General features: G+C 63.8%; 3 protein-coding genes across 3 annotated transcripts; 2 read left to right on the forward strand and 1 right to left on the reverse strand.

The window, feature by feature from the left end:
- Positions 1–146: 146 nt before the first annotated feature.
- DNAAF19 (dynein axonemal assembly factor 19) lies at positions 147–3,299 on the forward strand. Its single transcript, XM_010227263.2, has 3 exons — positions 147–311; positions 847–979; positions 2,816–3,299. The coding sequence occupies exons 1-3, from the start codon at positions 169–171 to the stop codon at positions 3,284–3,286; spliced, it is 747 nt and encodes a 248-aa protein (XP_010225565.2). The 5' UTR covers positions 147–168; the 3' UTR covers positions 3,287–3,299.
- Positions 3,300–5,726: 2,427 nt separating this feature from the next.
- On the forward strand, positions 5,727–6,971 carry FAM187A (family with sequence similarity 187 member A). The gene has a single exon (XM_010227252.2). It carries the CDS (start codon positions 5,727–5,729, stop codon positions 6,969–6,971), a length of 1,245 nt encoding a protein of 414 aa, XP_010225554.2.
- A 7,333-nt stretch (positions 6,972–14,304) lies between these two features.
- On the reverse strand, positions 14,305–24,891 carry KIF18B (kinesin family member 18B). Its single transcript, XM_088537208.1, has 15 exons — positions 24,576–24,891; positions 23,267–23,424; positions 22,948–23,052; positions 22,604–22,714; positions 21,163–21,360; positions 20,767–20,943; positions 20,319–20,393; positions 20,092–20,166; positions 19,252–19,367; positions 18,072–18,283; positions 16,933–17,449; positions 16,196–16,294; positions 15,992–16,104; positions 15,027–15,046; positions 14,305–14,391 (listed from the first exon to the last, which is right to left on the reverse strand). Exons 1-15 carry the CDS (start codon positions 24,889–24,891, stop codon positions 14,305–14,307), a joined length of 2,379 nt encoding a protein of 792 aa, XP_088393334.1.
- Between the last annotated feature and the right edge of the window lie 1,021 nt (positions 24,892–25,912).

The raw sequence follows: 25,912 nt of genomic DNA on the forward strand, positions 1-25,912 counted from the left end.
GGTCTGTCACGATAGGAGCGGCCGCCGCTGCCGGGGGTGTCGCGACACGAGCGGGTGTCCCCGCCTCGGCGCGGCTGACCCAGCCCGTCAGCCGCCCCACCCCGAGCGCAGGCTCCGTCCGTCCCGCCGCGCCTGTCGCGACAGGAGCGGGTGCCCCCGCGGGGCGCCATGGAGGCGGCCGGGGCCATCGACTGGGGCGCGCTGGAGCGGGAGCTGCGGGCGGCCGTGGCGGCCGACGAGCAGCGCGAGCGGGAGAACGACGCGAAGCTGCGGGCCGTGCGCCAGCGCCTCGCCTGCTACGAGGAGTTCCGGTGCGGCCCCGGCACCTCGAAGCCTCCTGCGGTGGCAGACGGGGCTGTAACACGCGGAATTCCCGGGAATCCGCCCAAACAGCGCTGGCTGGCGCTGCGTGAGCTGCCAAGCGATCCTTGGGCGGTGTCGGGAATTGGGATCTTTCCCGCGAAAGTGTAAAAGTGACAAAAACTCCAGGGCGTCGTAGGAAAGGGGCAGCAGGGAAGTGTCGGGCTGTTCCCTGGGCTCTGGCTCTGGCCAGGGCTCCTGGGTGCAAATGCCCATCGCAGTGCTCCATAGCAGGACAGCCCACGGGGACACTCCGGCTTGGTTGATCCCAGTGACTGGATCAACATGAGCGTGTGAGCAGGATGTGCTGCCAGGTGTCCCCTGCAGCGACCTCCTGATCCGCCTGTGGATCGTGTTTGAATCCGGGCCCTGTTTGATGCCCACCCTGCCGCAAACTCAGAAGTTGCCTCACTGGGGGCACTGCAAAAGGGACCCAGGGATTTGGTCCCTCCTAAATATCCTCAATATCCCCTTTGTTGCCTGCAGGGATATCGTGCTGGCGTCACACCTGAAGCCTCTAGAGAGAAAGGACAAAGCGGCCAAGAAAGGAACCGTGCTGTGGAACCCGTGTGTGACCCGTGCGAAGCGGGAGGAAAGCAGCAGCGTGGAGATAGCCCAGGTGAGGCAGACGCACCCTGGGGCCCTGTCCACATCAAAACATTACTCTGGAACAATTTGGGCTCTTACTTTAAAGTGCAAGAATTACTCAGAAGTATTTCCATGGGGAACATAGAAATCCCCAGAGTTACTGCAATTAGATAACTGTGGGGTTCAGGCTTGGTCCTTATTTTGTGTTTGACGAAGAGTTGTACCCGCTGCTTCAAGAAGAGGCTGTTTCAACCCTTTGGGACTTGGGACCGTCTGTGCAGCGTCCGGCCGCAGCCCCAGGCCACCTCTGACCGGGGCAGGGACATTCCTGGCGCAGAGGGCCCTGCCTTGGCCCTGCTCCTCCAGCTCCCTGCGCTTTGGACGATGGTCGCACGCACGAGGATGGTCTGGCCGTGAGGAAGGTCACATTTAGCAGCCGCAGGCAGCGTGTCTCCCACGCTACGGCCAGGCCTCTCGCAGTTTAATTACACATGCTATGAAAAATGTTCCTGTCTTTGTTTGAAACCTGGGGAGTTCCTGGGATGCTCCTGAGCTCTTCAGCTGTGCGAAACCACCAATAAACATTTCCCATGGCAGCTGGGACACGGGACACCTGTCCTGCCCCTTCGGAGGACTCTGTCCAACCAGAAGGGTCCCAGTCTGATGTCTTCTGCTCCAGAGAGCAGCCTGCACCTCCATCCCCTTGTTGCCCATCTCTTCTCCAGCACTAGCTAGTCTTTTTGTGCAAAAGGGTGGGCAAACTGCAAGCAGTACTCAAGGCATGGGTACCCTATGGATTTACACAGTCACAAAACAGCCGTTGTGTTTTATTCTCTGGTGCTTTCCTGCTGACTCCTCGCGCTGGCTTTGCCAGTTTGCTGCTGAGCTTGAGCTGATGTTTTCAGAAGAATTTCCACCCTGACTTTCCTGGCCCAGTGACACAGTGACAGGGCTACTTTCCTGCCTGATGGGAGCTTCAGCAGCGTCTCTCACTGAACATGTAGTTGAGATATTTCCTGTGGATGCTTCTCACAAGTACCTCGTGAATTTTTTGACAGTGAATCTCATTTGCCTATTATTACGAGATCCTTCTGAGAGTCTTGCAGGCAGCTTTAGATTTGGCTGTACTGAACAGTGATCCTCCTAGAGGAAATTCTGTTTCTAATCTCATTAGTGCTTGGGCTCTGATCTCCAGGGCATCCACATCTTGTATCTAAACACAGCCTGTTATTGCTGTGACTTGTTTTCACTCTCTATATAAAAGCCTAAATATTTTAATCCTCCTTCAATCTGTGCCTGAGTTAAGTTGGCAGTGAGGAGTTCAGCAGCCTGATTACATGTTGGATAAAGCAGATTTCCTTTTATCTGGAGATGCCACATTGAGCGTATCTCTCATAGCCCAAGCCACAGGCCCATAGCAGTTAGCAGGTAAGGAAAGGGAGTGCTAGGGGCCTCAGAACAATTTACATCCCTTATCTTTTATCTGCTCATTCCCTTGATTTGCTTCATGGTGCTTGAGATGGAGCAGAGGTTTTCACGGAAGTACCACAGCCCTTCGGATCCCTCCTGCACAGAGCGGTGTGTCCGGGTCGCTCTGCTTAGGGCTAGGGATCCTGCACCACTGCCTTTCACATCGTGCTTCCTGCTTCACCCGTTCTGCTTGTTATTTCCCTCTGAGGTTCTCTGGTTTCCTTTGGGCTTCACTAACTGATATTTGTTCCCTTTCCTGCACGCTTTGCCACCTCGCCAGCTTCATGCAGCCCTTTATCAAAGCTATACTTGTGTCTATTGGACATCCAAGGGTTGGTAAGTGGGGGATAAAGTGGAAATCACACGCCAGAAACTCACTAACTAATTTCTCCTCCAGGAACTACATCAACTGCCTGGAACCTCTGCTGAATTTTACAGAGATTGGCGCAGATGCTTAAAAAATGGAAAAGAAAAATATCAGTTTTTACTTAAACTTGAAGGCAAGGCCTTGGGCAGGATCTTCCAGGCTGACCTAGGTTTTGGGCTCCTGGGTGAATTCCTGACCGTGCTGGCGGAGAACGTGTGTCGTGAAGACAGAGCCGCCGTGGTGCAGATCCTGCAGGGCCTTTCGAGCACCAAGCGCTTCGGGCTGAACCTGGATCTTCTCAGCGAGGCGGAGAAGGAGAGCGGCAGGGATTTGTTCAGGAAGCTGCAGAGCATGAGCACAAGTGGGGGAAGCTCCGGAGAGCCCAGCGGCCCCACTGACCGCAAGGCAGAGGGAGAAGCCCAGCTCCCGAGCAGCAGTTTGCAAAAGGAAACTGAGGGAGAGATCGTGAGGGAGCTGATGAAACGTTACCAAGTTGGCTGAAGGAGCAGAAGCCAAGTGGTCCCGCAGGGACAAAAGAGGTTCCCAGCCCGGCTTTGTCATCAGACGCTGACAGAGACTTGCAGATAAATCAGACCTCTCGGAGTGTTGCTGGTTCTGATTCCTTCGGCCTCCGGAGTTCATGCAGAGCGGTAGCTCTGCACAAATAAAGGTTGATCTCAGGGAGGGCTGTGTGGTGATTCCTGGGGCAGTGTGTCCTCACAGAATGCCGCTGGGAGAATCTCTTAGATGAGGAAAATAACTGAGGGAAGGAAAAACTGGGCTAGCGCTTATGTAGGAGGAAACAGAAAAACAAGTAGTGCCCTCCCTCTTCTATCTCTGTCCATGTAGTCCTGCTCATGCAGGCAATTTAGAAAGTGGAATCAATGACAATTCCATGTTTATCCATGCAGTCACGGACAAAGGGGCTGATGGAGGTGGAAATGTGGGTGTGGGTGTCCTGGTGCTGTTTTACGCTGCAGAGATCCTGTCCCCTGGTGACCTTGTGATCTCAGACACAATCCGGTTTGCCTAAATGCCCTGTAAGTTGAAGTTTAGATGAAGCTGACAAGCCCCAGTCCCAGAGAGTGTCCAGTACTGCCTAATACTCGTTTTAAATTTAATAGCCTTTCCATTTTCCCACCAAGCTCTTTGCAGTTCTGCTCTGGGAAGACCTGGGAGGAGCCGGGGAGCCTGGTGTGTGTTAAGCAGCTTGGCCTCTCCTGAACTGAGTTCAGAACCAACCCCCAGGTTTGTCTTGCACAGAAATCCAGCTGCAGGAGCAGCAGGGAGAGCTGCCCCAGCTGATACAACATGGGCAACATGCAGGACCCAGAGCCTCCCTGCCCCGACATCAGGCTGGAGTCAAGCAGAGGCTGCTGGAGCGGCTTCCCGGCGTGGGCAGCAATGGGCTCTTCTCCTGAGGTTGCTTCTGCTGATTTCCTCCATCACAAGCTAGTTCTGAAGGCAGAGGTGGGAACCCAGGGCCCTGCAGCCGCCTGCTCCTGAGGCGCTCAGGGACTGTCACCCTTAGCTCAGGACCTCGTCATGACTGCAGTGGATCCGGGATGTGTGAGTGCCCTTCCTACCCCAGCCCTGAGCCTCTGCTCCTGCTTACGAATGTGCAAACTGGGTGCTAGGGCGATTCCTTGGATTGTGGAGCTGGACTGAACCCTCAGAGGGTTTCAACAGCCCCAAAGGCAGGTCCTTTTCTTCCTGGGACAGTGGCCAATGAGCAAGGGCTTTTTCTCCCGTGGCCACACATGACAAGAATGAGCACCATTCGTCCGAGGGCTCCTTGGGGGACACCGCTCTGTGCTGGAGCAGTCCCTGCACGGCTGCACGAGCCGCTGCGCTCCAGGAGCTACTGGGAGCAGCTGCGGGGCTCTTGGCAGGTCCCAAGGCTCAGGGCTCGTGTTTGTGTCGCCTCAGAAGGACGGGCACAGCCTGCGCATCCCCCGTGTGCTGGGAGAAGCAAAATCCCTGTTGTTTGCCTGGAAGACTCTGGAGAAACGAAATGCCAGTGCTAAGCTCCTGCTTGAAGACGAGGTGACACGGTTATGAGCAGCACGAAGGGCTGCCGGCCTGGCTGGGACCTGTTTCCCCAGCCGTTTCCTCATGTCAGATGTGAGTATTTGCTCAAAGCTGGGCTGAAGGCCTGGCCAGGTCCAGCAGGAAGCAAATAACTCACCTTCCTCAGAGCAGAGATGCATTCAGGACCCCCAGCGCTGGTGCCAGCGTTAGTGCTGGCAAAGGCGACGGAAGGGGAAAGCCCCACTTGGCCTCCTGGAGAGGGAGAGTCTCCATCGTCACCCATGCAGAGGGATTCAGCAGGAGCGCTCGGAAAACCAACAGGGAAGAAGCAGAAGGCTGAATAGTGTGTTGGAAACCCCTCGTTTTGGGCTGCAGAGAGCAACTGCAGTTGGGGCAGGTTCTCCTCTGTGCTCATGGCACCTGAGCAGCGGTAGCCCCATTCCCACCGCGCTGGGTCCCCATCTGAGCCCGTGTCTCCCCGCTGCCATCGAGCTCTCAGACGGGCCAGCCGCCCGCGCGCTCTGTGCAGCGCTGGGGACCTCCGAGGCCCCACACGCGGGCTCCAAGCGCGTCCAGGCGCGCGCGCTCCGGAACGGACGCGGGAGGGAACATAGGGATTCTGGAGTCCCTGGGGCCCTGCGGACGCAGCCTGGCCCCAGGCAGGGACGAGGAGCGCTTTGCTGGAGCAGCACAAGCTGCGATCGCTCCCCGGTAACTCCGAGGGCGGACGAGGTCTCACAGTGGCTCTCGAAGCCCTGCAGCCGGCCACGTATCTGCAGCTGGGGACTGCGGCTGCCGGGGTCACCTCAGCCCCCTCGTTGCGGGGCTGCTTTGGGCTCCCACCCCCAGATGCAGAGGGCTGCACCTCTGCCCTCCTCAACCTCGTGTTGAGGCCGTCACTGAGCTGACGATGGCGGCCCGGCTGCTGGGGGCCGCCCTGCTCCTGTGCCTGCCCGGCGTCCTCCACGCCTTCGCCATCGAGGAGAAGGACGACGTGTTCAAGCGAGGGGCCTGTCCCGCCTTCCTGCTCTTCGAGAATGCCGCCTACTTGGCCGACATGACCTTCGAGCTCCCTTGCAACTGCAAGCCGGAGGAGGTCGCGTCGGTCGTCTGGTACTTCCAGAAGGACGAGGGCAGCCACCAAACCACGGTCCTGACGGACTTTGCTGGCACCATGGTGGTGGACTCGGGCCACATCCATGTGGGCAGCGACGTGCTGAAGCGTTTCAGCATCCGCATGTTCAGCCTCATCGTCTTCCGGGCCCAGGCGAGGGACTCGGGCCTCTACCTGTGCGGCACCAAGAAGGGCGATTTCTTCTACGGCTATGACGTGGACGTGCAGTCCACCAAGGGCATCGCGGTGGCGTTCGCGGACCGGGGGCAGCACGCGCAGGAGGACTATGCCAGGAAGGACTTCAGCCTCTTCACCACCTTCTGGGACTGGAGCAAATGCGACCGCTGCGGCGTGCGGGGCGAGCAGCGGCGCATCGGGCTGTGCTACGTGCGCAGCGCCCGGTTGCACCCGCGCTACCGCTCCGCGGTGCCCAACGTGACGTCGTGCGGCTCGCGGGCCGTCCCGGCGCGCTTCCCCCGGCCCGGCCGCCTCCGCAGGCCCGAGGTGCTGGTCCGCAGCTGCCTGGCGCCCTGCCCGAAGGAGGCGGCCACCCCCGAAGGCGTGCGGGCCATCGCCAACGTCGTCGTCAAGCTCGGCGAGAAGCCCGCGCTGCCCGCGCTGCCCACACAGCTGCACACGCACCCCGCGGGCCGCACGCTCGTCATCGCCTGCCCCGGGGCCAGGCCCGAGCACGCCGTGGCCTGGGACAAGGGCTCCGTGCGCCTCTACCGCTCCCGCTACCTCCACGGCGTCAACAGGAGCATGCGGGTCTTCATCGACCACGGCAACCACCTGCACATCCTGCGCGTGCGCCGCGGCGACAGGGGCACCTACTACTGCTGGCGCGAGGGCAGGATGGTGGCCGCCTTCCGCCTGAGCGTTGCCACCGACAGCCAGCGCAGGCGGACGCTCGACGACCCCGAGACCAAGTTCGCCATCCAGATCATCCTCGCGAGCTACGTCCTCGTCACCATCGTTTTCGTCGGCATCCACCTGTGCCGCTGCTGCCGGCGGCTCTTCTGGTGCCCTCCCAGGACGTAGCGGCTCCGCTGCAGCCTCGGCCGGGAGCTGTCTTGTCGCTGCTACCCCCTGGACCGTCTCCCTCCGGCTGCAGCCGCATCCTGAGGCGGGTTGGAAACATCCGTGAGCAGAACGCGGCGCAGAGGGAGCGGGAGGAGCGGCGCTGCAGCAGCTCCCCTGGGACCCGCTGGGCTTTGGGAGCCGCGGGCTCTGCTCCTGCCGCTGCGGTGTCATTTTAACCTCAGTCTGGTCCTTTTTGAGAAAAGGCTTCGAGCCGCTGCAGTGTTTCCTGGCCGAGCACTGCTGAGCTGTTGGCCCGCAGCAGCGATTCTGCAGAGCCAGTTTGTTCATTAACGGGCTGCTGTAAAAAGACAAGCTGAAAAAATGTCCTCTGACTTAGTCTTTCTTACTGTCCTCACCTTTATTTCTAACGTTTTTCCTTTGCCGAAAACTTTGAATGTCCAAGTTTCAAAACACCTAGTGTTCACTGGAGTGTTTTAGCTGTAGCAAAACCATTTTTAAAAATTTGGAACATTTTTTTTTCTTCATTTGGGAAGGAAAAAGAAATTTCCAAGGCAGCTCCGTGTGGGTCTGTGAGCTAGTTGGGTTTCTGCAAGCCGACATTTGTCTGCGACGACAGACGAGCTCCGGTGGGGAAGGTGCCTCCACGGGGCATCTTGGCACCGGCGGGGACAACGTGCAGCCAAATATCTGCCTCTGCCCTTCCCGGAGGGGGTGGTTTGGGGCCCGCAAAGCCCGCCGTGTCCCTCTCCCACCAACCAGCCACATTTGCCAGCTGCCGTTGGCACATACAACGTTTCCCTGTGGAGCCTTTGCAGAGTCTCACAAACCACCCATCAGTCCTGACAGCTCTGGAGGATCCCAGGAGCCTCCCAGCTGCAGCCGCCTCGGCGCATCCGCGAAGGAGCTGGATTTGGGGCTGGAGCGCCCAGATCGCTGCTTTTCCTCCCGCTCTGCTGCTGTTCCAGCGCCCGCCTCCCCCCAGGCTGCACCCATGGATGCGCTTCCAAGCGCGTCGCGAGCGGCCCACGTTGGCCATGCCCCAGGAGCCACCCGGCAGCAGCAGGCTTGGGCTCCCAAGGGACGTTGGACGTGTCCCAAACAACCGGCAGCTGCTCCAGCCGGGCTCGGGGCCAGCGCGTGTGGGTGCGGAAGCGCGAGCTGCCGTTAGCTTCATCTCCCGTCCCGCGCAGCCACAGGAGCTAGTGCATTAATTCCGTAGCGATGTGGGCTGCGAATGCGCCGGCCTGGAGCATCCCGGGATGTGGGACACCGGGGCGGCTGAGCCCCCCGGCCCTGCGCTGTCCCCAGCCTGCCTATGGGACCCGTGGCAGTGAGTGGCACACGCAGGACACCCCCAGCCTGGGCTGAGCCCCCCATGTCAAACCCGGGTGGCACCTGGGTCTCCTCCGGTAACAGCCCCTGCATCCCGGAATGAGTTTCCCAGAGTCCAGCATCTGCACGGCAGGCTGAGCGCCCAGGCTGGGGAAAGGGACGGAGCCGGGTGGCATCCAGGGGCTCATGGCGAGGGCTCGGGGTTGCTCCCACGTTAGTGGCTCAGGCCGCGCAGCTGAAAAGCGGGCGGGTTCCGGGGGCGCCGGCAGCCGGACGCAGAGGGCTGCTACGGGCCAGGCCGCAGCCCTGGAGGGACCGGGGTGTCCGGTCGCACAGCGGGAGCAAGGGGGGCTCGGGGGCACAGGGCCACACAGCCCCAGGGACGAGGGATTTCTTGCTGCTCCCTCTTTTTGTGGACCCGGCTTGGCAGGGTCCCCATGGTGGGACTTGCGCCACAGGCCCAGGTGGGACCGGCAGAACGGGGCAGCTCCAGCTCCTCCCGCTCCTTCCACCCACACCCGCCGGTGCCCAGACACCCTCCGCCTCCTCCTCCTCTTCTCCTCTCTGCTTTTCACTCCCCTCCTCTTCGTTTTCAGCTGCATAGGAGCCTCCCAAGTGAGGGACGAGGCACCTGACACCGCATGACCCCTCACCATGAGCCCCTGGGGACCCTTTTCCCCACGGTGGCCGCAGGGACACCTCGAAGGTGGCTGCCCCGTCGGGACCGTGTGGCTCCCTGCCAGGGAGTCCCCGTGGCTGTGCCAACCGTCACTGCGGCCCTCGAGCCACCCACACAGCCCAGAGCCCCTGACACTTCATTATACCAAATTTGTCACCGCTTTGCAGCATGGTGACAGCACCGCGTTTTCCTTCCACAGGTCCCTCCTTCCTGCTCTTGGCAAAGCCCAACACTCAGCGATGGGGAAAGGCGTCCTGAGCCGGTACCTCGTCCCCTCGAGTGCCCTGTGCTGCTCAGAACCTGCACGGGCTGGAGACATTGAGGGTGGCTCCCGGAGCAGAGGGTGGGCAGCAAGGTTGGATGCAGGGACAGATGCTCTTGGCCTGGTCCTCTTCCCAAGGAATGTGCAGAGATGGAAACAGTGCAAGATCCTGGACATCGGCCAAGTGGGGTATCCCCAGCTGGATCCAGCCCCTCTGGAACCCTTGTCCCTCTGTGCAGCATCCCAGGAAGGGGAGAGCCTGGATCTGCTCGAGGACCACTGACCTCTGCCCTGTAATTCCCGTCTCCTCCCAGCACAGCACGGTGCCACCGCGGGTGTTGCCACATCCCCTTGCAAGGGGTCGGGCGTCAGCGGGATCCCAATGGGAGCGAGGGCCGGGGCACTGTGCCCGGGCACAGCCGCATCCCGGGCACAGCCGCGTCCCGGGCACAGCCGTGTCCGGAGCAGCAGCTCCTGCGGCCGGCGCTCGGGACCAACCGCTCCGGCTCCGGGCGCGTCTGCTGCGGGCGGCACCACCACGGGCTCCCGCTCGGATCCTCGAGCACCTGCAGGCAGAGTGGAAGGAGCCATCGCCCTGGGCCCCGACTCCCCTCCCGGCCTCCTCCTGACTCTGGAACGGGGACAGGGAGAGGGATTTGGCCGCACGGTGCCAGGCTCAGGCTCCGCTGTGGTGCGGAGCAGCTCCCTGCCCAGGCTGCTCCTGGGGCACAAGGTGTGTGACCGGTCGCCCTGTTGGGGACTCAGGGGACACCACAGGGCGCCTGGCACAGAGGCAAGGCCACATGGGAGGCATGGACAAGGCCTTCCCCCCTCTCCATCTCTGCTCTCTGCAGTGTTGACCGCGATGCTCCTCTTCAGGTGAGGTTCTGACACAGACTTGGTGTCCAGGCTGGCGTCTAGGGGACACAGCAGGACAGTGTGTGACCCCATGCCCTGGTATAGACCCTCCATCCAAGCAGAGCAGCTCGCGGGGCCCAGGTCGGGGGGAAACCCCAGACCACGGGGGTGGCAACAGCCATGGGGACATGACCAGTCTCGGGGAGGTGGGCGGCCTTGGGGACATGGCCGGCCCCGCGGATGTGGCCATTGCACATTCCTCATCTCCCACTGTGGGACACCATGGAGGGACGTCCATGGGGCCCTACCTCAGCTCTGAGACCCAGCTGCAGGTCACCTCCAGGGCCAGGACCCAGGAGTTCCTTGGGATTCAAAGACCGTTTGGACGGGACAGGGAGGAGACGTTTCCTTCCCTGGAGACCCCGGGCACGGCCAGTCCCGCTGCTCGCCCCACAGCCCCGGCCTCCATCCCGGGAGCGTCCTCACCCGGCTCTGCAGCCTGCAGGGGTGCGGAGACCCCGCGGGAGCGACAGGGACGCGTCAGCACAGGGCAGTGACGAGGGCCCCGGCGCCCCGGGTGCCTTCACCAGAGCTGGGGCAGGAGGGATGGCAACAAGGCCCCAGAAGGGATGGGTGCTCCAGGAGGACCACGAGGGCTCCAGGCCAGCAGGGAGCGACTCCCACCGCTCTGTCACCCGCTCTCCTCGCCCTGCAGCTGGTGGCACATGGTGACCCCACACCCGGGGCCAGCCTGACGTGTTGCTGCTCTTGGCAGCGCGGCAGGCACCGTCTCCTCCGCGAGGCTGCGTGTCCTCACCCCCCGCAGCCGCGTCCCGCCGCGCTGCCTCCCGCCACCGCTGCCCCCAGGAATCGCCCCGGGCACAGGGGGTGGCTGCGACGCTGCTGCCCACCCCATCCCACGCGTCCCGGACGCCCCATGGAGCCTCCCGCTCGCACTGAGGGCTGCAGCTGCCGTCGGCGCCTGGGCCGGGGCCATCGGAGCGAGGGGCATCCCCAGGGTGGTGCCCTGGTGTCCTTGCTCCCACGGGAGGAATGGATGGTGCCCATGGGACATGGCCCCAGTGGCACTGGGGACACCTCCCTGCTCCATGGGAAGGACACAGTCCTGGTGGCACAGGGTACTAGGACATGACCTTTCTCTCATGGGAGGAAAGGACAGCACGACATGGTCCTGATGACACGTGGCTCTGGGGACATGGTCCTGATCCCACAGGAGGGCAGGATGGTGCATGTGAGACCCGCTGCTGGGGACACATCTCTTTGGGGACAGCCTGCACGGGGTCACCATCTACAGGACATCCCCCCTGCCCGAGGGAGGGCTTGGGAGCCACAGGAGGCCATGGGACACAGGCGGGGACAGCAGGGACACGCGATCCCCCCACACTGCAGAGCTGCCCAGAGCCAGGCTTCAACCGCAGCCCCAAGAGGGCGACACGTCCCGTGGTGACAGCCGGGTGCCAGGGACGTCCCGTGGGCCTTGGCCTCGCACCCCTCCTCGGTGTCCCGCGCTGCCGGCGGCCGCGACCTCACACTGGGCGCGGGTGTCCCCCAGGGCGGCCTCGGTGGCCTCCTGCCCCATGGGCCCCGCAGCCGGGCCAGCAGCTCCCGCAGCTCCCGCAGCTCCTGCCAAGGCCCCCGCTGGCCCCCGCGGTGCCACCTCCTCGTGGGCCTCGCGCGGGACGGCGGCCTCCTCCCGCAGCGAGGCCCCCCGCGCCCCGGGCAGCCTGCAGCAGGGAGCGATGGGAGGGACGTTCCGTTGTCCCCACACTGCCCTGCCCCAGCCCAGGGCTCCTTCGCTGTCCCCAAGTGTCACCAATCACCGCTGCTCAACCCAGTCTCCATCCCTGCCTGTTCCTGGCTGTCACACACTGTCCCCTGCCTGTCCCAGACCTGCCTGTCCCTATGTGCTCCTGTCCCCTGCCCGTTTGTGCTCCTTGACCATCCCTGCCTGTCCCCTGCCCGTTTGTGCATGCCCCTGCCTGTCCCCTGCTCATCCTGCCTGTCCCCAAGCACCACAGACCCTCACTGCCCATCCAGGCCTGTCCCACTCACACATGTCCCAGCCTGTCCCTGTCCCCAGCCTGTCCCACTCCATGGCTTTGGGATGTGCCCCTGCCCTCACCTGCCTGCAGGGAGCCGGGGAGCTCTCGGCCTCCAGCCAGGGTCACCCTGTTGCGGAGCCCAGGGGACAGCCCGGTCCCGGCATGGGGACACCACGGTCACTCCCCGCGCCGCGGCCGCTGAGCGCCCGCGTGCCGGCGGGGCTGCAGCTCGTTAGGTGCCACCAGAGCTCATTAAGCGCCGGCCTGGCTGCCGCTGTCACTGGTGACGCGTGGCGCCTCGTTAGGCGCCGTCACTCATCAGGCGCCGCTCCTCATTAGGCGGCGCCGCTCGTCGCGGCAGCCTAGCACCCGTGTGTCCCCTGCGCCACCCTCACAGGTTCCCCGTGTCACCTGCGTGGGTCCTCTGTGTCCCCCCATGCCAGCCGTGTGTTCCCCATGTCCCCCCGTGCCACCCACACAGCTCCCGTCCCCTCCCCGGGCTGGACACACATGAGCCACCCATTCATGGTGGCACCTACGGGGTTCCTGCGGGACCCTGCTCACCATGTCACATATGTCCCTTGCATGGGGTCCCTGTCGCACGTGGCCTCGCACAGGGACCCAGAGGCTCCTGGGGCAGCCGGGGATGTGCAGGGACAAGCGTCTCCCAGCGCTTCCTCTGGGCCTTCCGAGGAGGCTTCGGCCACCCTGGGCTGCCTCACGTGGCCTGCAGCCAAGTGTGGCCATGCGGGCACGGCCACGGCCACAGACACGGCCACGAGCACAGACAGGGACACGGACACGCAAGCAGGGCCTTTGTGGGGCCCTGCGGGGAGGGAAGCGGGTGGCAGCCGCTGGGGATGGAGCCCAGGATGGAGCCTGGGATGGAGTCCAAGGCTGGAGCCCAGGATGGAGCGGCCGGCGCTCTGTGGGCAGAGCGGGGCCGGGGCGCTGGGCGTCCACGTGCACCCTGCAGTGGAGGCTGGGCCCGAGGAGCTGCCCGTCTGCATCCCTGTGCACATCCATGTACATGTGCACGCCTGCATCCCCATACATGTGTGTGCACATCTGCATCCCCGCACACGTGTGCACGTGTGTGTGCACATCTGTGCATGTCTGCATCCCCATACATGTGTGCATGCATGTGTCTCCATGTGCACGTCTGCATCCCAGTGTGTGTGTGCAAATACGTGCACGCCCAGCTGTGCACGTTCAGGTCTGCGTCCTCCATGCACACACATGTGCACATCCATGCACGTGCACATCTGTGTCCCTTACACACGTGTGTACATGAGTGTATGCACAGCTGTGCATGTAAATATCTGTGTTCCCCTCACATCTATGCATGTATGTGTATGCACAGCTGTGCATGTGCATCCCCATATACATAGGTACATCTGTGTGCACAGCTGTGCACTCCCCATGCACACACGTGTGCACAGCTGTGCACATCTGCACCCCATGCACACCCATGCGTACACCCATGCACAGGCCCATCCACATCCCTGCACACATGTGCACACACATGCACGTGCAGCCGTGCACACTCCTGCCTGTCCCCCTGCACACACATGTCCCCCTGCGACGGCCGCTTGCCCATGTGGAACACACACTAATTAGGAGGGATTCTAATTAGTGCCTGTCCGAAGCCTCCCAGGCTGGTTCCTCTCTCAGCGTGGTGCAACCGTCCAGTTCCGACCAGGGCCCCTTCCCGATTGTCTCAGGGAAAACAAAAATCCTGAACTTGGGATTTCAGGAGAGCTGGGGGGATCCCAGCTCCTGACAGCTGCAGCGGGGGCTAACGAGGAGCCTTCATTAAACCCAGCTCATCCGGCCCCTCTTGCAGTCGTGCAGGAACACCGGGAAGGGCTGGGACTCACCACGTCCCTGGCACTGCTCCCGGCCTTCCATGTGGCCGAAGGCCAGAGGCTTTTCCAGCCCCTGAAAGGGGCTTTGTGCTCGCGGTGACAGGATGGGGACACGGCCAGGGGGACACTGGGGCCGCTGGTAGAGCACCCAGGGGCCTTTCTGCCAGCCTGGTGCCAAGTCCTGGAGCTGCTGGATTCTGGATCGCAGGGTCTTCCCGGCAAGATTTGGGAGGGGGCGATGAGTTGCATCCCCCTGTGAGCTACAGCATCATGGGGACAGCGGGACCTTGGGGACAGCGTGGGTGGCAGCTGGCATCTCCAGGCTGCTGGGGAGCAGAGCAAGGGCCGAGGGCGCCTTGAGGACACAAGGGACATGCGCAGCATCTCAGGGGGAAGCAGCAGCTGGGGGGAGGTGGGAGGGTCCCTGCGAGCGGCCATGGGGACAGTGGGGACCTTGAGGTGGCCAGCACTAGATGGCAGCCGCTGGCCGGGAGCTGGGCCGAGCCCCGTGCGAGGCCACCAGGCTGTGTCCCCCGGAATGGCAGGGACAACCTTGGCTGCACAGCCCTGCTGCCAGCCCCAGGGAGCGGAGCCAGAGCGCTGCCAGCCGCAGGACGCCGGGGCCCAGCCCACGCACAGGGCTAAAGCAGCCAGGTTTGGGGACAGAGTGCAGTGACACCACCGCAGTGACGCAGAGCCCGGGGCTCTGCGACCCTTGGCGGCTGCCGGGGCACCCAGGGCGGCTCCATCACGCTCCTGGCGTGGAAGTTTCTCCCAGCTCCTGCACAGCCGGGATCAAAGCGCAGCTGCCTCCTGTGCCCTGGGCTCCCCAGGCCTCACGAGAGCAACCAGGGTGTCGTGAGGAGACGAGAGGCTGCAGAGCCGGTGCGGGAAGTAGGTCAGGGCCGGGGGCAGTGCTCCCACGGGATCCCCGTGTGTGGATCAGCCGGGCAGAAGCGCGGGGGCCGAGGTGCCCGGCCCTGCTCCCACCCGCAGCGCTGGGGACGGAGCTGGGGGTGAGGGAGGACACAGGAGCAGCGGGGGCAGGAGGGCCCTCCCGCAGCCCCCTGGAGCACGGGATGGGGAGTCGGACACCCGGCCCAGCGAGATCGAAGGTGCCTGTGGAGCCGCCGGGGGGAAGACAAGAGCTGAAGGCAGCGGCGGGTCCTGCTGGAGTCGGTACCCACGCTGCTCCCCGTGCAAGGAGGTGACAGTGACGAGAACAAGCGGGAGCCCCACAGCCACGCTGGCCCTGCTGCTTTCAGCTCCGGGGTTTATTCCAAGGGAGAGGTTGTTCCCGGCAGCGCCCGCGTTGGCACCACAGGGGTGCGAGGGGGCAGCGCTAACCCCTGTTGAAGGGCGGGACAGGGCGCGGGGAGGCAGGCGCCGGGCACTGAGGAGCGGACGTGGAAGGCGTTTGGGGAGGTTTGGGGGCACCCCAGGGGTGGGCAGCGGAGAGGAGGCAGCTGGGAACAAGCTCGGAGCAGGTCGGTCCCCAGACGGCGAGGAAGGAGCATGGAGGACATGACGGGACGCAGCATTCCGGCAGCGCAGCGCGGGCCGGGCGGCAAGGAGCCCCGGCCGGAGGGTCGCTCAGCACAAGAGCTTCACGAGCTGCGGCCTGGGAGCAGCCCTGAGCTCCCTTGTGCTCCTCCTGCTGCCCTTGGGGCCCAGGCTGCTCCCAGGAGGGTCTGAAGGGGAAACGGAGAGGAGGATGAGACTGGAGGAAGCAAATCCACCCCAGTCCCTCCTGGGGACATCCAGGCACCGCCTGCTCCATCCTGCTCTGCAGCCTCCTCCGAGCACCCGTGCCCCGTTCACAGCCCCATCCGCACCCCTGCAGCCAGCAGCGCCTTCCCCAGCGCCAAAGGCACCGAGTTCGGGTTACCGCCCCTGGCAGCCCAATCCACAGGGCAGGATCCACCTGCCAGATCCCCACGCGGGGCAGGACTCACCTGGGGGAGCCGGTGGCTGCGTGGCCCCGCGGCTGCCGCGCGGCGGGCGGGCGATGCGGCTCTGCAGCGCTCCGAGCGAGCGGGACGCGGCGCTGCCCAAGGGAAGCACGAGGCTGGGGACAGGCCGGGGGCAGAGCCGCAGCCCCAGCCCACCCCAGCGCTCTGAGAGGGCTGTCCCCGCACGCGGCGCCCCGCGGCTCTCACCTCGCCGCTCGCCTGCGCTGCTGGGCGGACGCTCTGGAGCTGGAGCAGGGCTTGGGGATGGAGGAGCCCTTCATGGTGAACACCGGGATGGAGGTGCCCCTGTCGAGGAAAGGAGGGTTGGGAGGCGCCCTGCAAAATGTCCTGGCCACATCCCGACACCTCCCTGTGTGCCCCGGGGCCGGGCAGTACCATGTGCGGGCACGGAACCTGACCTACGGGCAGCCTGGTTTGCAGGGAAGGGATCAGGCACGGAGGAGGCCTCGAGGAATCCGCACAGGGCGGCAGGAGCACCCTGCTCTCTGGGGCCAGGACCGCTCCCCTCCACCGCCCTTCCCTCAGTGCTCCTCGGCAGGAAACGTTCCCTCAAGGAGCTCCCATGTCCCCAAGGGCATCACCGTGTCCATTTCCAGAGGGCCACAAAAGCCAGAGCATCCCTGGGGCACCCCAAGGGAAGGTGATGCTGCCCCATCGCTGGAACAGCTGCTCCCTGGCTCCCCGAGGGAAGGGGCTCTGGGCCACACACGTTGGGCTCTCCCAACTTTCTGGAGGATAGTCCTCCGAGGCCCAAAGGGAAAGACAACAGGAGCACCTGATTTTTTTGAACATTTTCCCTATCTCTGCAGGCAATCTGTGCCCAAACTTAGCCTGCTGCCTGCCTGGTAGAAAGTGCCTCTCCAGGAGGAACCCGCTGGTGCAGCCCCACGGAGCCCCGGAGCCCCGCGGACAGCAGCACCGACCTGGGCGCGAAGGGCCCGTCCTGCTGGCCCAGGAGGCACCGCACGTTCTCCCAGTCGGGGAAGTCCAGGCCGAAGGGCCCTGATGCGGCCGGGGCGCCGTCCTCGGAGAGCTCGAACGTCATGTTGAGGTCGCGGAGCGCCGGCGCGCCGCCGTTCTGCGCGGCCAGCGGGGCCAGGGGCAGGCGCCGTTTGGTGACCGTCAGCGGGCAGACCCTGGGAGTGCCAGAGGGCAGGAGCTGGGAGGACCCAACCCCCTGGGCACAGGGGCTGCCCGTGGCCCCAGGCGTCTCCGCTTCCCCGCCAGAGCCCTCCCGCTGCTGCGGTGGGCAGGATTTCCGCTGCCGTTTAGCCCTCGCCTGGAGGCTGGCAGGAGTCCCCGGGCCAGACGCGCTCCTCAGAGCCGACCTCTTCCTCTTCTTGGCTGGGCCAGGCCCTGGCACGGGGCTGGCGGGCGGAGGGGACGGCGAGTGGTGTGGGGTGGCTCTGCCCACAGGGACACGGCACTCGGCGGCCCCAGCTAAAGGGAAAGCAGAACTGTCACCTCCCTGCCAAGGCCCCTGCCTGGCCACGAGCTTTGGCATTCCCATCACACCATGTTCCCAGGAAACCTGCAGGGACAGTCAGGACAAACCCCAATGCTTCCTTAATCTAAAGGCATCAGATGAGCCCAGAAGCAAGAGCCCGGTCTGACCCTGGAAAAGAGGGTGTGCAGGAGACTTCACTATTGGCCTTGTGCCCTGATGCTGAGGATGTGGAGGAAGAGCTTGGGATGCAGCAAGGCTGGAGCTGGGCTGACTCGGGAAAAGGTACTGAGGAGTCAACCCGGCTGCAACCTCAGTATCCCCGAGAGCAAATCCTGCTCCGTTTAAGCTGACTTGCACAACCACACGCTGAAGCCGCCGAGCCAAAGGCTGCTCCTGGTGGCCCGGGTTGCCAGGGATGCTCGTTAGCTCCCAAAGCTCTACAAAATCACAGGGCTGGGAGCCGCTCCAGGCACAGCCCACGAGGGACCACGGCAGGAGGAACCTCAGCTTGCAGCCCTGTGCCCATGGCCACCACTGTCCCCTCCAGTTCAGCCCCCCAGCCCACCCTCCACTCGCCAAGGAGTGGGGGGAGCCCAGTGCCTGCACCGTCCTCACCATGACGGTCCTGCTGGGTCCTTCCTGCCGCAGTCCCGCTGGTCCCCGCGGGCCCTTCCAGCTGCCTGAGCTGCTCCAGGCTGGCACCAGCCTCCCGCTGGACCTCGCGCTCCAGGTCCTCAAATTCGGAGATCATGTCAGGAGTTAAGAGGTTGGCAGCCCTGAGGAGGGAGTACTGCCTCCGGGCGATGCTGAGGACGGCAGCTACGAGCCTGGGACAGAGAGGGACACAGTGCCCAATGAGGGGACGTGGCGTCCCTCTGATCCGGCATCAAGCAACCCATCTGCACTCAGAGCCAGGAACCAGTTAGCCAGTGGTCCTGGGCCAGTGTCACCAGCAGCAGAGGCTCAGGACCACCAGTGTCACCTCTAGATACGTGCTCCGTTGGGACAGAGCCCTTTAGTGACCTTTACGAGGGGAAGAGAAGCAAACTAGGAAGCCGTAAGGTACCCGAGCTGCAAATCCCCACCCAGAGAGCCAGAGCTGTGACCTGTGCATGCACCTGCTGGCTCCCGGGTTGGGGAACGGCACCAACAGGCTCGTTTTTTTAACTCAGAGTGTCTGAGGGCTGGCGGAAGAGCCAGACGGAGATCCAGGCACACACCAGGGGCAGCCTCCTCCAGGATGCCTTTCCAAAGGGGCTCCCTCTGCCAGGATGCTTGGGCAGAGACTTCGGTAGATGGTGCCACAGGAGCCCTGCCAGGGCAGGGCCTGGGGGAGCCAGGGCGGCTTCTGCAGAGGTAATTTCGGAACTAATGATTTGCACTTAAGGCTCCTGCTTTTGCTGTGCCTGGAAGCCTCTGTCTGCCAGTGGAAGCAGCATTTCCAGGACAGAGAGACCTGGTTGACTACTCATTGCACTGTGTATCTGCTTCCCGAGCCTTGTTCCCAGGCACGACAACTGATGAGGACACCTATAAAAGGAAGACCTTCCCCAGGTGAATCCCCAGGGATTATCTATCTCTCTGCTTCATGCCTGAGAAAGGTTATCCCCTGGGATTAAATCCCCAGGAGCCCAATCTGCTCTTTTTACAGCAAGGCAGTTGTCTACAAGCAAAGACCTGTTCCCAAATCCATGCAGAATGTCCCTCAGACGACTGCGTGCAGCCAGAGCGGGCACAGGGGCACGTGCACCAACGGGGATGAAGGGGCACGTGGGGCCGGCGCGAGGACACTCACATCTCCATCCGGCTGCTGGACAGCCCCTGTGGAGGAAGCTTCACTCCCTGCGTCCGCAGCTGGGGATCCAAGTGGGGGGCTGCTCCGGGGCTGCTGGGGGGCATCTCCTCTCGAGCCTGCAATGATCAGCGAAGAAGTGCTTAGCCATCCAGCCCCGGATTAGCCCGTATCCGAGCTGAGTTTGCTGCCCTGAACGCGCCGTTATCAGGGAAGTTAATGGGTTTTGCTAGCAACACACAGGCTGGTGCACACTGAGCCAGGCGCCCTGGGGACCCACGGGCCTGATGAGCTCCTGCCCTCTCTGAGCAGGCCGAGCTGAGCCAGAGGTTCCCTCCCGAGCAGCTTGGAGAGTCGCCCCTTGCTGCATGCTCCTCCTCTCACCTCTTCCTCCTGTTCAAGCTCCCGTGGCTGAACAAGCCGTTCAGCTTCCAATTCTGCATCTGTTTCTTGGTCTCTCTCCAAGGAAACTTGGGGGTCTGAGCCTGTCTTTGGGACAGCTTCCTCCAACCTACATAAAGCAGAAACAACCCTGGGGAAGAGAAATCTCCAGAGGGGAAGTCACTGAGCCAAAGAAGATCTGCTGGGAAAGCTGTCGCATTTGTCTAAGAAGTTTGGGGATGAATGAGACAGAACGAGAATTGGTCTTTGCAGCCCAACTTCCCGTGACGCTTGCACATCGCAGTCTGTCCGGCCTCGTTAGCTCTGCGCACAGCCGAGAGGATGGCACAGAACAGCACAGACTCGTCTGCTTCGGCCTCACGCCTGCGCCCTGACCAGCGCGAGCTCCTCGGCACGGGCAGCCCTCCCTGCAGCCCCACAGCCTCACCTGGGCAGCCCCGCGGGGCCGGGCGGCCGCTCTCCTGTGTCCTGCGCGCTGCCCTCGTAGGCGCGGAGCTTCTCCCGCAGCTCTGCCACCTGGGAGGGGAGCGCGGGGCAGAGCGGAGCTCCCCGCGCCGCAGGGGGTTAACGCGGCCCTCCCGGCACACAGCCCCGTCATGCAGGAGGATCAGGGAACTCAGAGGGGTGGGTCCTGTCTCTCCGAGCCCCCCTGCTCAGCAACATCTCACCTCTGCTTTCAGCTGCTCGCAGATCACGGCGTATTTACTGATGTGGCAGTCGAGGCTGAGCACGTTGCTCTTCAGCTGTGGAGACGGGGATGAGCTAGAGGTTAAAAAGCGCAGAGGCAGCCGGTACTCCATCCCCACCAGAGGAAGGCAGCTCCTCAGCTTCTTCTGTGCCCAGGGGTCCCCAGGGTGGCTAGAGCAGCCACTGCCTGCACTCAGGGACCTGATGTCCCCCTCGGCGGCCTGTCTAGGCGTGGGACTGAGGGGCTTTAGCAGAAGAGAGGGCGCTCAGGCCACGTAGCTTCATGGTTAGGGGCTTCACTCCCAGACCTAGAAAACCGGAGCTCAGGCAGACTCGCCCAATGAGCTCCCCGACATGCAGCACGGCAGCTCCTTTCCCCCCAGCCCAGCCCAAAGGCAGGGCAGCTCCGCGCGGCACCGCGCTCCTCACCGCCAGCTTGATGTCCTTGGCGCGGCTGGCGTATTTGAGCGTGTTGTAGGTGTCCTCGTAGGCCAGCGCCGAGGGGCTCACGGCGGCGATCATGACGGTGCGGCAGTTGCCGCCGATGGAGTCCTTGAGCAGGCGCGTGAGCTTGCTGTCCCGGTACGGGATGTGGCTCTTCTTGCTCTGCACCGAGATCAAGGATCTGCTCAGCTCTGGGCTCGAAGACGCTCTGCCCCAAGCCCTGTGCCGCGAGGGGACGGTTATGCACGTCCCAGGCCACCTCTCAAAGCCATCCCTACTGCTGTCCCCAAGGCAAAGCGCCATCCCCACTGCAATGGGGACGTGCCCGGCTCTGGCGCTCAGGGGCCCCCTCACGCCCCCTGCCTGGAGTGGCAGCTCTACCTTGGCATCGGCCAGGGCGTTGATGACGTTGATGAGGGCCAGCAGCGAGCGGTTGATGTTGGCGCCCTCGCGGAGCCGCTCTCCCCTGGCCTTGGTGACCGACGCTCTCTCCGAGCCTGCCAGGTCGATCAAACTCATCTTGGCCACTTGCAGGTCCTGCGTGAGGCCGAGCACACGGTCCTGCTGCTTCACGTAGATCTGCGAGCACAGAGATCCATGAGGCCACGGCCAAACCGGGGGTGACGTCGCTAGCTGGAGGCTGCGGTGCCGACAGGGTGAGGGGCTACTGTTCACAAAAGAGCAGTGAAGGGGATCACAGGCACCAGGATGGCAGGTGAGGGGAGAGAGAGTCCTCATACGTTGACGAGCCCAAACCGTGACCACACGAGTGGCAAAGCCATGGAGGTGACCTCACGTGAAGCTACAAGCATTTGGGAAAGCAGTCAGGACCCCCTGTGCCGTTCCAGCAGGCAGCACCCCGCGAGCGGGGTCTCCACAGGGCCCCGCGCTCGCCGAGCCCTGCCGGTGCCTGGGACGGGCTCGCGCAGCGGCAGCCTCGAGCTCCGAGTCCCGCTCAGGGCCTCGCCCCAAGAACGGGGTGGCAGATGATAACGCAGGAGCCAGCTTGGACCCCGAGAGGCGCTGCGAGCCACCCCAGGACAGCTGCCATGGCCTAGAGGTGTCCCCAAGGGGGCTGTGACTCAAGCTCCTTGGTGCTGAGGAGGCTTTGCTGCTCCAGAGGCTCCTCTGCTGTCCTAGAGACCTTCCAGGAGCAGCAGACACCTCCCACCGACATGAAACACCCCCTGCACCTTGCTCGTCCCGGGGAGCTCCCTTGGGAAGGACACACCGCCTCTTCCCACAGGCTGAGGCCTTGGCACTGGTCCCGCTTCCTCCCCAGCGGGCTGCGGGCAGGGCCCGTTCCCAGCACGGCCGAGGGCTCCAGGGCAGGCAGGGGTGCCGAGGCCACCGCCATGCCCAGCTGCGGAGGCAGCTCGGAAGCTTCCAGACACCTGGGAGCAGCAACGGGCCGGGCACCGGCTCCGCGCTGGAACTGCAGCCAGAGGCCCCGGTGCCCTCGTGCGGCTGGGAGGGCCCTGCTGACCCGGGGAGCCGCCTGCCTGGAAGCAGAATCCCCTGCGAGGTTTCCACAGGAGAGCGCCAAGGGACTGGGGCCAATGCTACAGGGCTGGGAGTGCAATTCTCGGCTCAGCACCGAGGGGGAGAAAAGAGGCTGCCCAGAGGCATTCAGGAAAGTGTCTATGACAACCCATGCCCCTTTGCTCTACGCCAGGTAATACTCTACACTGCCAAATTTGCAAAATCAAAAGCTTAAGGTGAAATTTCCGCCCTCAGGAGGCCGGGCCCTGCCCAACCTTCCTTTCTAGCCCCACTTTCGGCACAAAGCCCAAGGAATCCCTCCCTCCAGTGTCACCCTCACCTGGAAGACCGCGTGCGAACGGGATGAGGTGGCGTTGGCATCGGTGGGGTGTTGCGTGCGGTTCTTGTTGCCGTTGGCCAACATCTCCAGGAGCTGCTCTGCCGATTTGGGCTGGGAGGGAACGCACAGAGACAGGGATCAGCAGCCAGGGCATGCAGGCACCAAGGCGACCCAACAGCAGCCAGCGGCAGCTCAGACATCCTACTGTTCGACCAGGCTTCAGCTCAGGGTCCCATTTGCTGCGCAAACAGTGTCCCCACACGTGGCCCCAGGACACGCAGCTGCATCCAGAGCTGCTTTAGGCACCGCGTGGCCCAGATCTCACACCCGTCTTTCACACCCACCTGGTGGAAGGAGAGTCCCTGGACCACGACGCCTCTCTCTGGATCTTCCCGGATTGCCAAGGGGCCCTTGGGCTCCAGGAGGTCATGGATTTGCTCATTGTACACCTGCAGCAATGCAGAGCAGCACAGAGGTTGCTTGCCCAGCCGCAAGGTGCAGCGAGCAGAGAAAGCAGCTTTTTACACCCGGACACAGCTGGGAAGCCCCAGGTGACATTCCAGGGGCTGCATCAGCCCTAGTTCCCAGGGACTGTGTCAGCCCTAGCTCCCAGGGACAGTGACTCGGTGGTGGGAGGGGACACGGCGGGGACACAGCAGGTACCTCCTGGTAGGAGACGAGCACCTCGCAGCTCTTCTCGTCCTTCCTGGCCTCGATCCTCTTGTAGAGCTCTGCCATGGTGAGGTACATGATGCCCGGGCTCTCCTCGGAGCCCAGCATGGTGTAGGTTTTCCCTGCTCCGGTCGCACCATACGCGAACACTGCGAGGGGAAAGAGGGGGCGTTTGCAACTGTCGTCAGCAGGAGCAGCACAACGAGGACTCCCCAGCCGACAGCCCCCGCCACAGGGCTCAAGCCTCCGCGGGGGATGACGGACGGGAGAGCAGGCAAATTGGCTAGGCAGTTAATTGCCCTCAGTGTGAAAAGCCGCGCTGTCCTCCTTGCAATTTTTGCCTGGCTTCAGCTTTCAGCTGCAGGATCCCTAATTTAGCAGATGAAGGCAGCACGAGTCCCCCAGCCATCACCCGCTTAGGCACTTGGAGGCCGTTCTCAAGACACCCTGTAACCCTCCCATTAACAAGCCGAGCAGACCCAGTGCCCCCCGTCTCTCACTAGAAGGTGTTTTTTCTCTTCCAGACCTTGTAACTCATCTCATTTCTTCCCTCCCATCTTTCAACACCCTCTTTGAAGCATTAACATCAGAGCAGGACACACTAATCTAGAGACTCTCAGCCCTTCTCCCCATTAGCAACACTTTGTGCTCAGCGAGCATCTCGTTTGAGGCTCCTGCAGTTATTTTATGCAGATGGAGACACGAGACATGCCTGCCAGGTGGGCACAGTGACAGAGGCAGCCTTCAGAGCCAGGAATAGCATCGGCGAGTGCCGGCGCCCAGCGCGGCGCATGACGAGACAGGAGAGAGCTGGCGCCCGCCGCACACGGCGTCGCGCACGCTGCGCTGGTCGTGCTCCCCTCCTCCCGACAGCCTGCGAACGGCGCCCGGGCTTGCGGGGGACACGCAGCCCCCGGCACCCGCGTCCTCCTCCCGCAGCGAGTCCCCAGCCGGGGCTGTCGGGGCTGCGCCTGACACCATGATTTCGCTCGGGGAAGGAGAGCAAAAGCGGAGCGGCTGCCACGCTGGGAGCTCACCCGGGTCCCCTCCCGCCTTTGCCGCCCTGGGCGGGTGGCGATCGCAGCCACACGCGTCTGGGCAGCACCTGCTCCGTCTCGCTCTCCACACAGACGCCCTGGGCATCGTGCCCCCGAGGGCCAAGCAGCGTCACGGCTCTCCCAGCCCTCAGCCCAGGCACTCCGCAGGCGCCAGGCCCACGGGCAGCGGAATAATTCCCAGGCTCTTGCACTGCTCCTGCTATCCCGCGCCGAGCAGCACCCAGGGCCACGCGGGGGCTCACCGGAGCAGTTGTACCCGCTGAGGACGCCATCCAGGAGGTCTCGCGTGGTGTGCTGGAAAACCTCCTCCTGCGTGGCACCCTCGCCAAACACGCGGTCGAAGACGAACGTCAGGTCCTTGCCGCGCGACCTGGGCGCGCGGGTGGGCGGCAGGGCACCCAGGGGGCCGCCAGGCTCATCGGGGTCGAAGACGAGGACGTGATGGTCGACAACGTGCAGCGCAGGGCGCGCGGCCCCGTCGCGCTCGCCGGCACCGGGCGGCCGCACACGCACGACCACGGCCACCGCGGCCTCGGCGGGCGGCGCACCCAGCGCCATGGGTCGGCGCTGCGAGTGCAGGGCTGAGTCTGGGGCAGGGCGCCCAGGGGGCTCCTGCCCCACAACCCCTATGGCCCACCATCCCCCACGGCCTTCCCAGCACCCAGCCCACGGCCTCTATTGCCCTCCCACAGCCTCACTCCCCCCACCGTGACTTCCTCCGGCTCTGCTATCCCTCGGGTCACCTATTGCCATCCTCATCCCATAGCACCCCCCACAAGGCTCCTGTGACCCCTGCGGGTCCCCTCTGAGCCCTTCTCCATTCCCCCTGCGGGCTCCCGCCCGGCCCATTTGTCCCCCTGGTTCCCTGGGGCATCCCCGCTCCATAAGGGCCCCCGCCCGATGGGTCCCCTGGGTGCCCTATGGCGCCCCAGGTTCCCTATGGCCCAATAACACCCCTTCCAAGGCTTCTAGGGCCGATCTGGGCCCGTAGCCCTGCAGACCCGCCCCGGGGCTCCCGGCCCCGGCCCCCCGTGTCCCCCCCGGGGCCCCCGGCCCGTCGCCCCAGTCCCACCTCACGCAGCCGCTTCCGCCGCGTTCAAATCTCCCGGCAACCCCCTTCGGGCCTCCTCATTGGCCTTGGTTTTGCCTCCTCCCATTGGCTCTCGCGCGTCACGTGCCCGCGGCCCGCGCGCGGGGCCTCACGGGAGTTGTAGTCCCGGGACCCCCGGCGCCGCTCGGACGCCCGGACCCCTTCCCCGCTGCAGCCGGCGGGATCGCGGGGGCGGCGGAGGAGCCGCGTCCGCCCGCGGGGCCCGTCGGGGGCACCGGGAGCCGCCGCGCGGGCGCGCCCATCCCCGCGCCCTCGGGGCTGCCCTCCCGCCAGCTCGGCGCTCCCTGGATGCCGGCCAGCCCCTAATTGCTGCTTTCTCATCCCATTTTCCGGCTGAGGCCCCCGCTGCGCCGTGACGAGCCCCGCGGCCGGTGGCCTCTGCTAATTAGCGCCAAGGGAACGTGGCCATCATGGGAGGATGGAGCCGCTCGTCCCTCTGAGACCCGTGGCGCTCACGGCGGGGCTCCC

The sequence above is a fragment of the Tinamus guttatus genome, unplaced genomic scaffold (genome assembly GCF_059628265.1).
Source record: "Tinamus guttatus ecotype Peru unplaced genomic scaffold, ASM5962826v1 Tinamus_guttatus_pri_ptg000732l, whole genome shotgun sequence".
Classification (NCBI taxonomy): Eukaryota; Metazoa; Chordata; class Aves; order Tinamiformes; family Tinamidae; genus Tinamus; species Tinamus guttatus.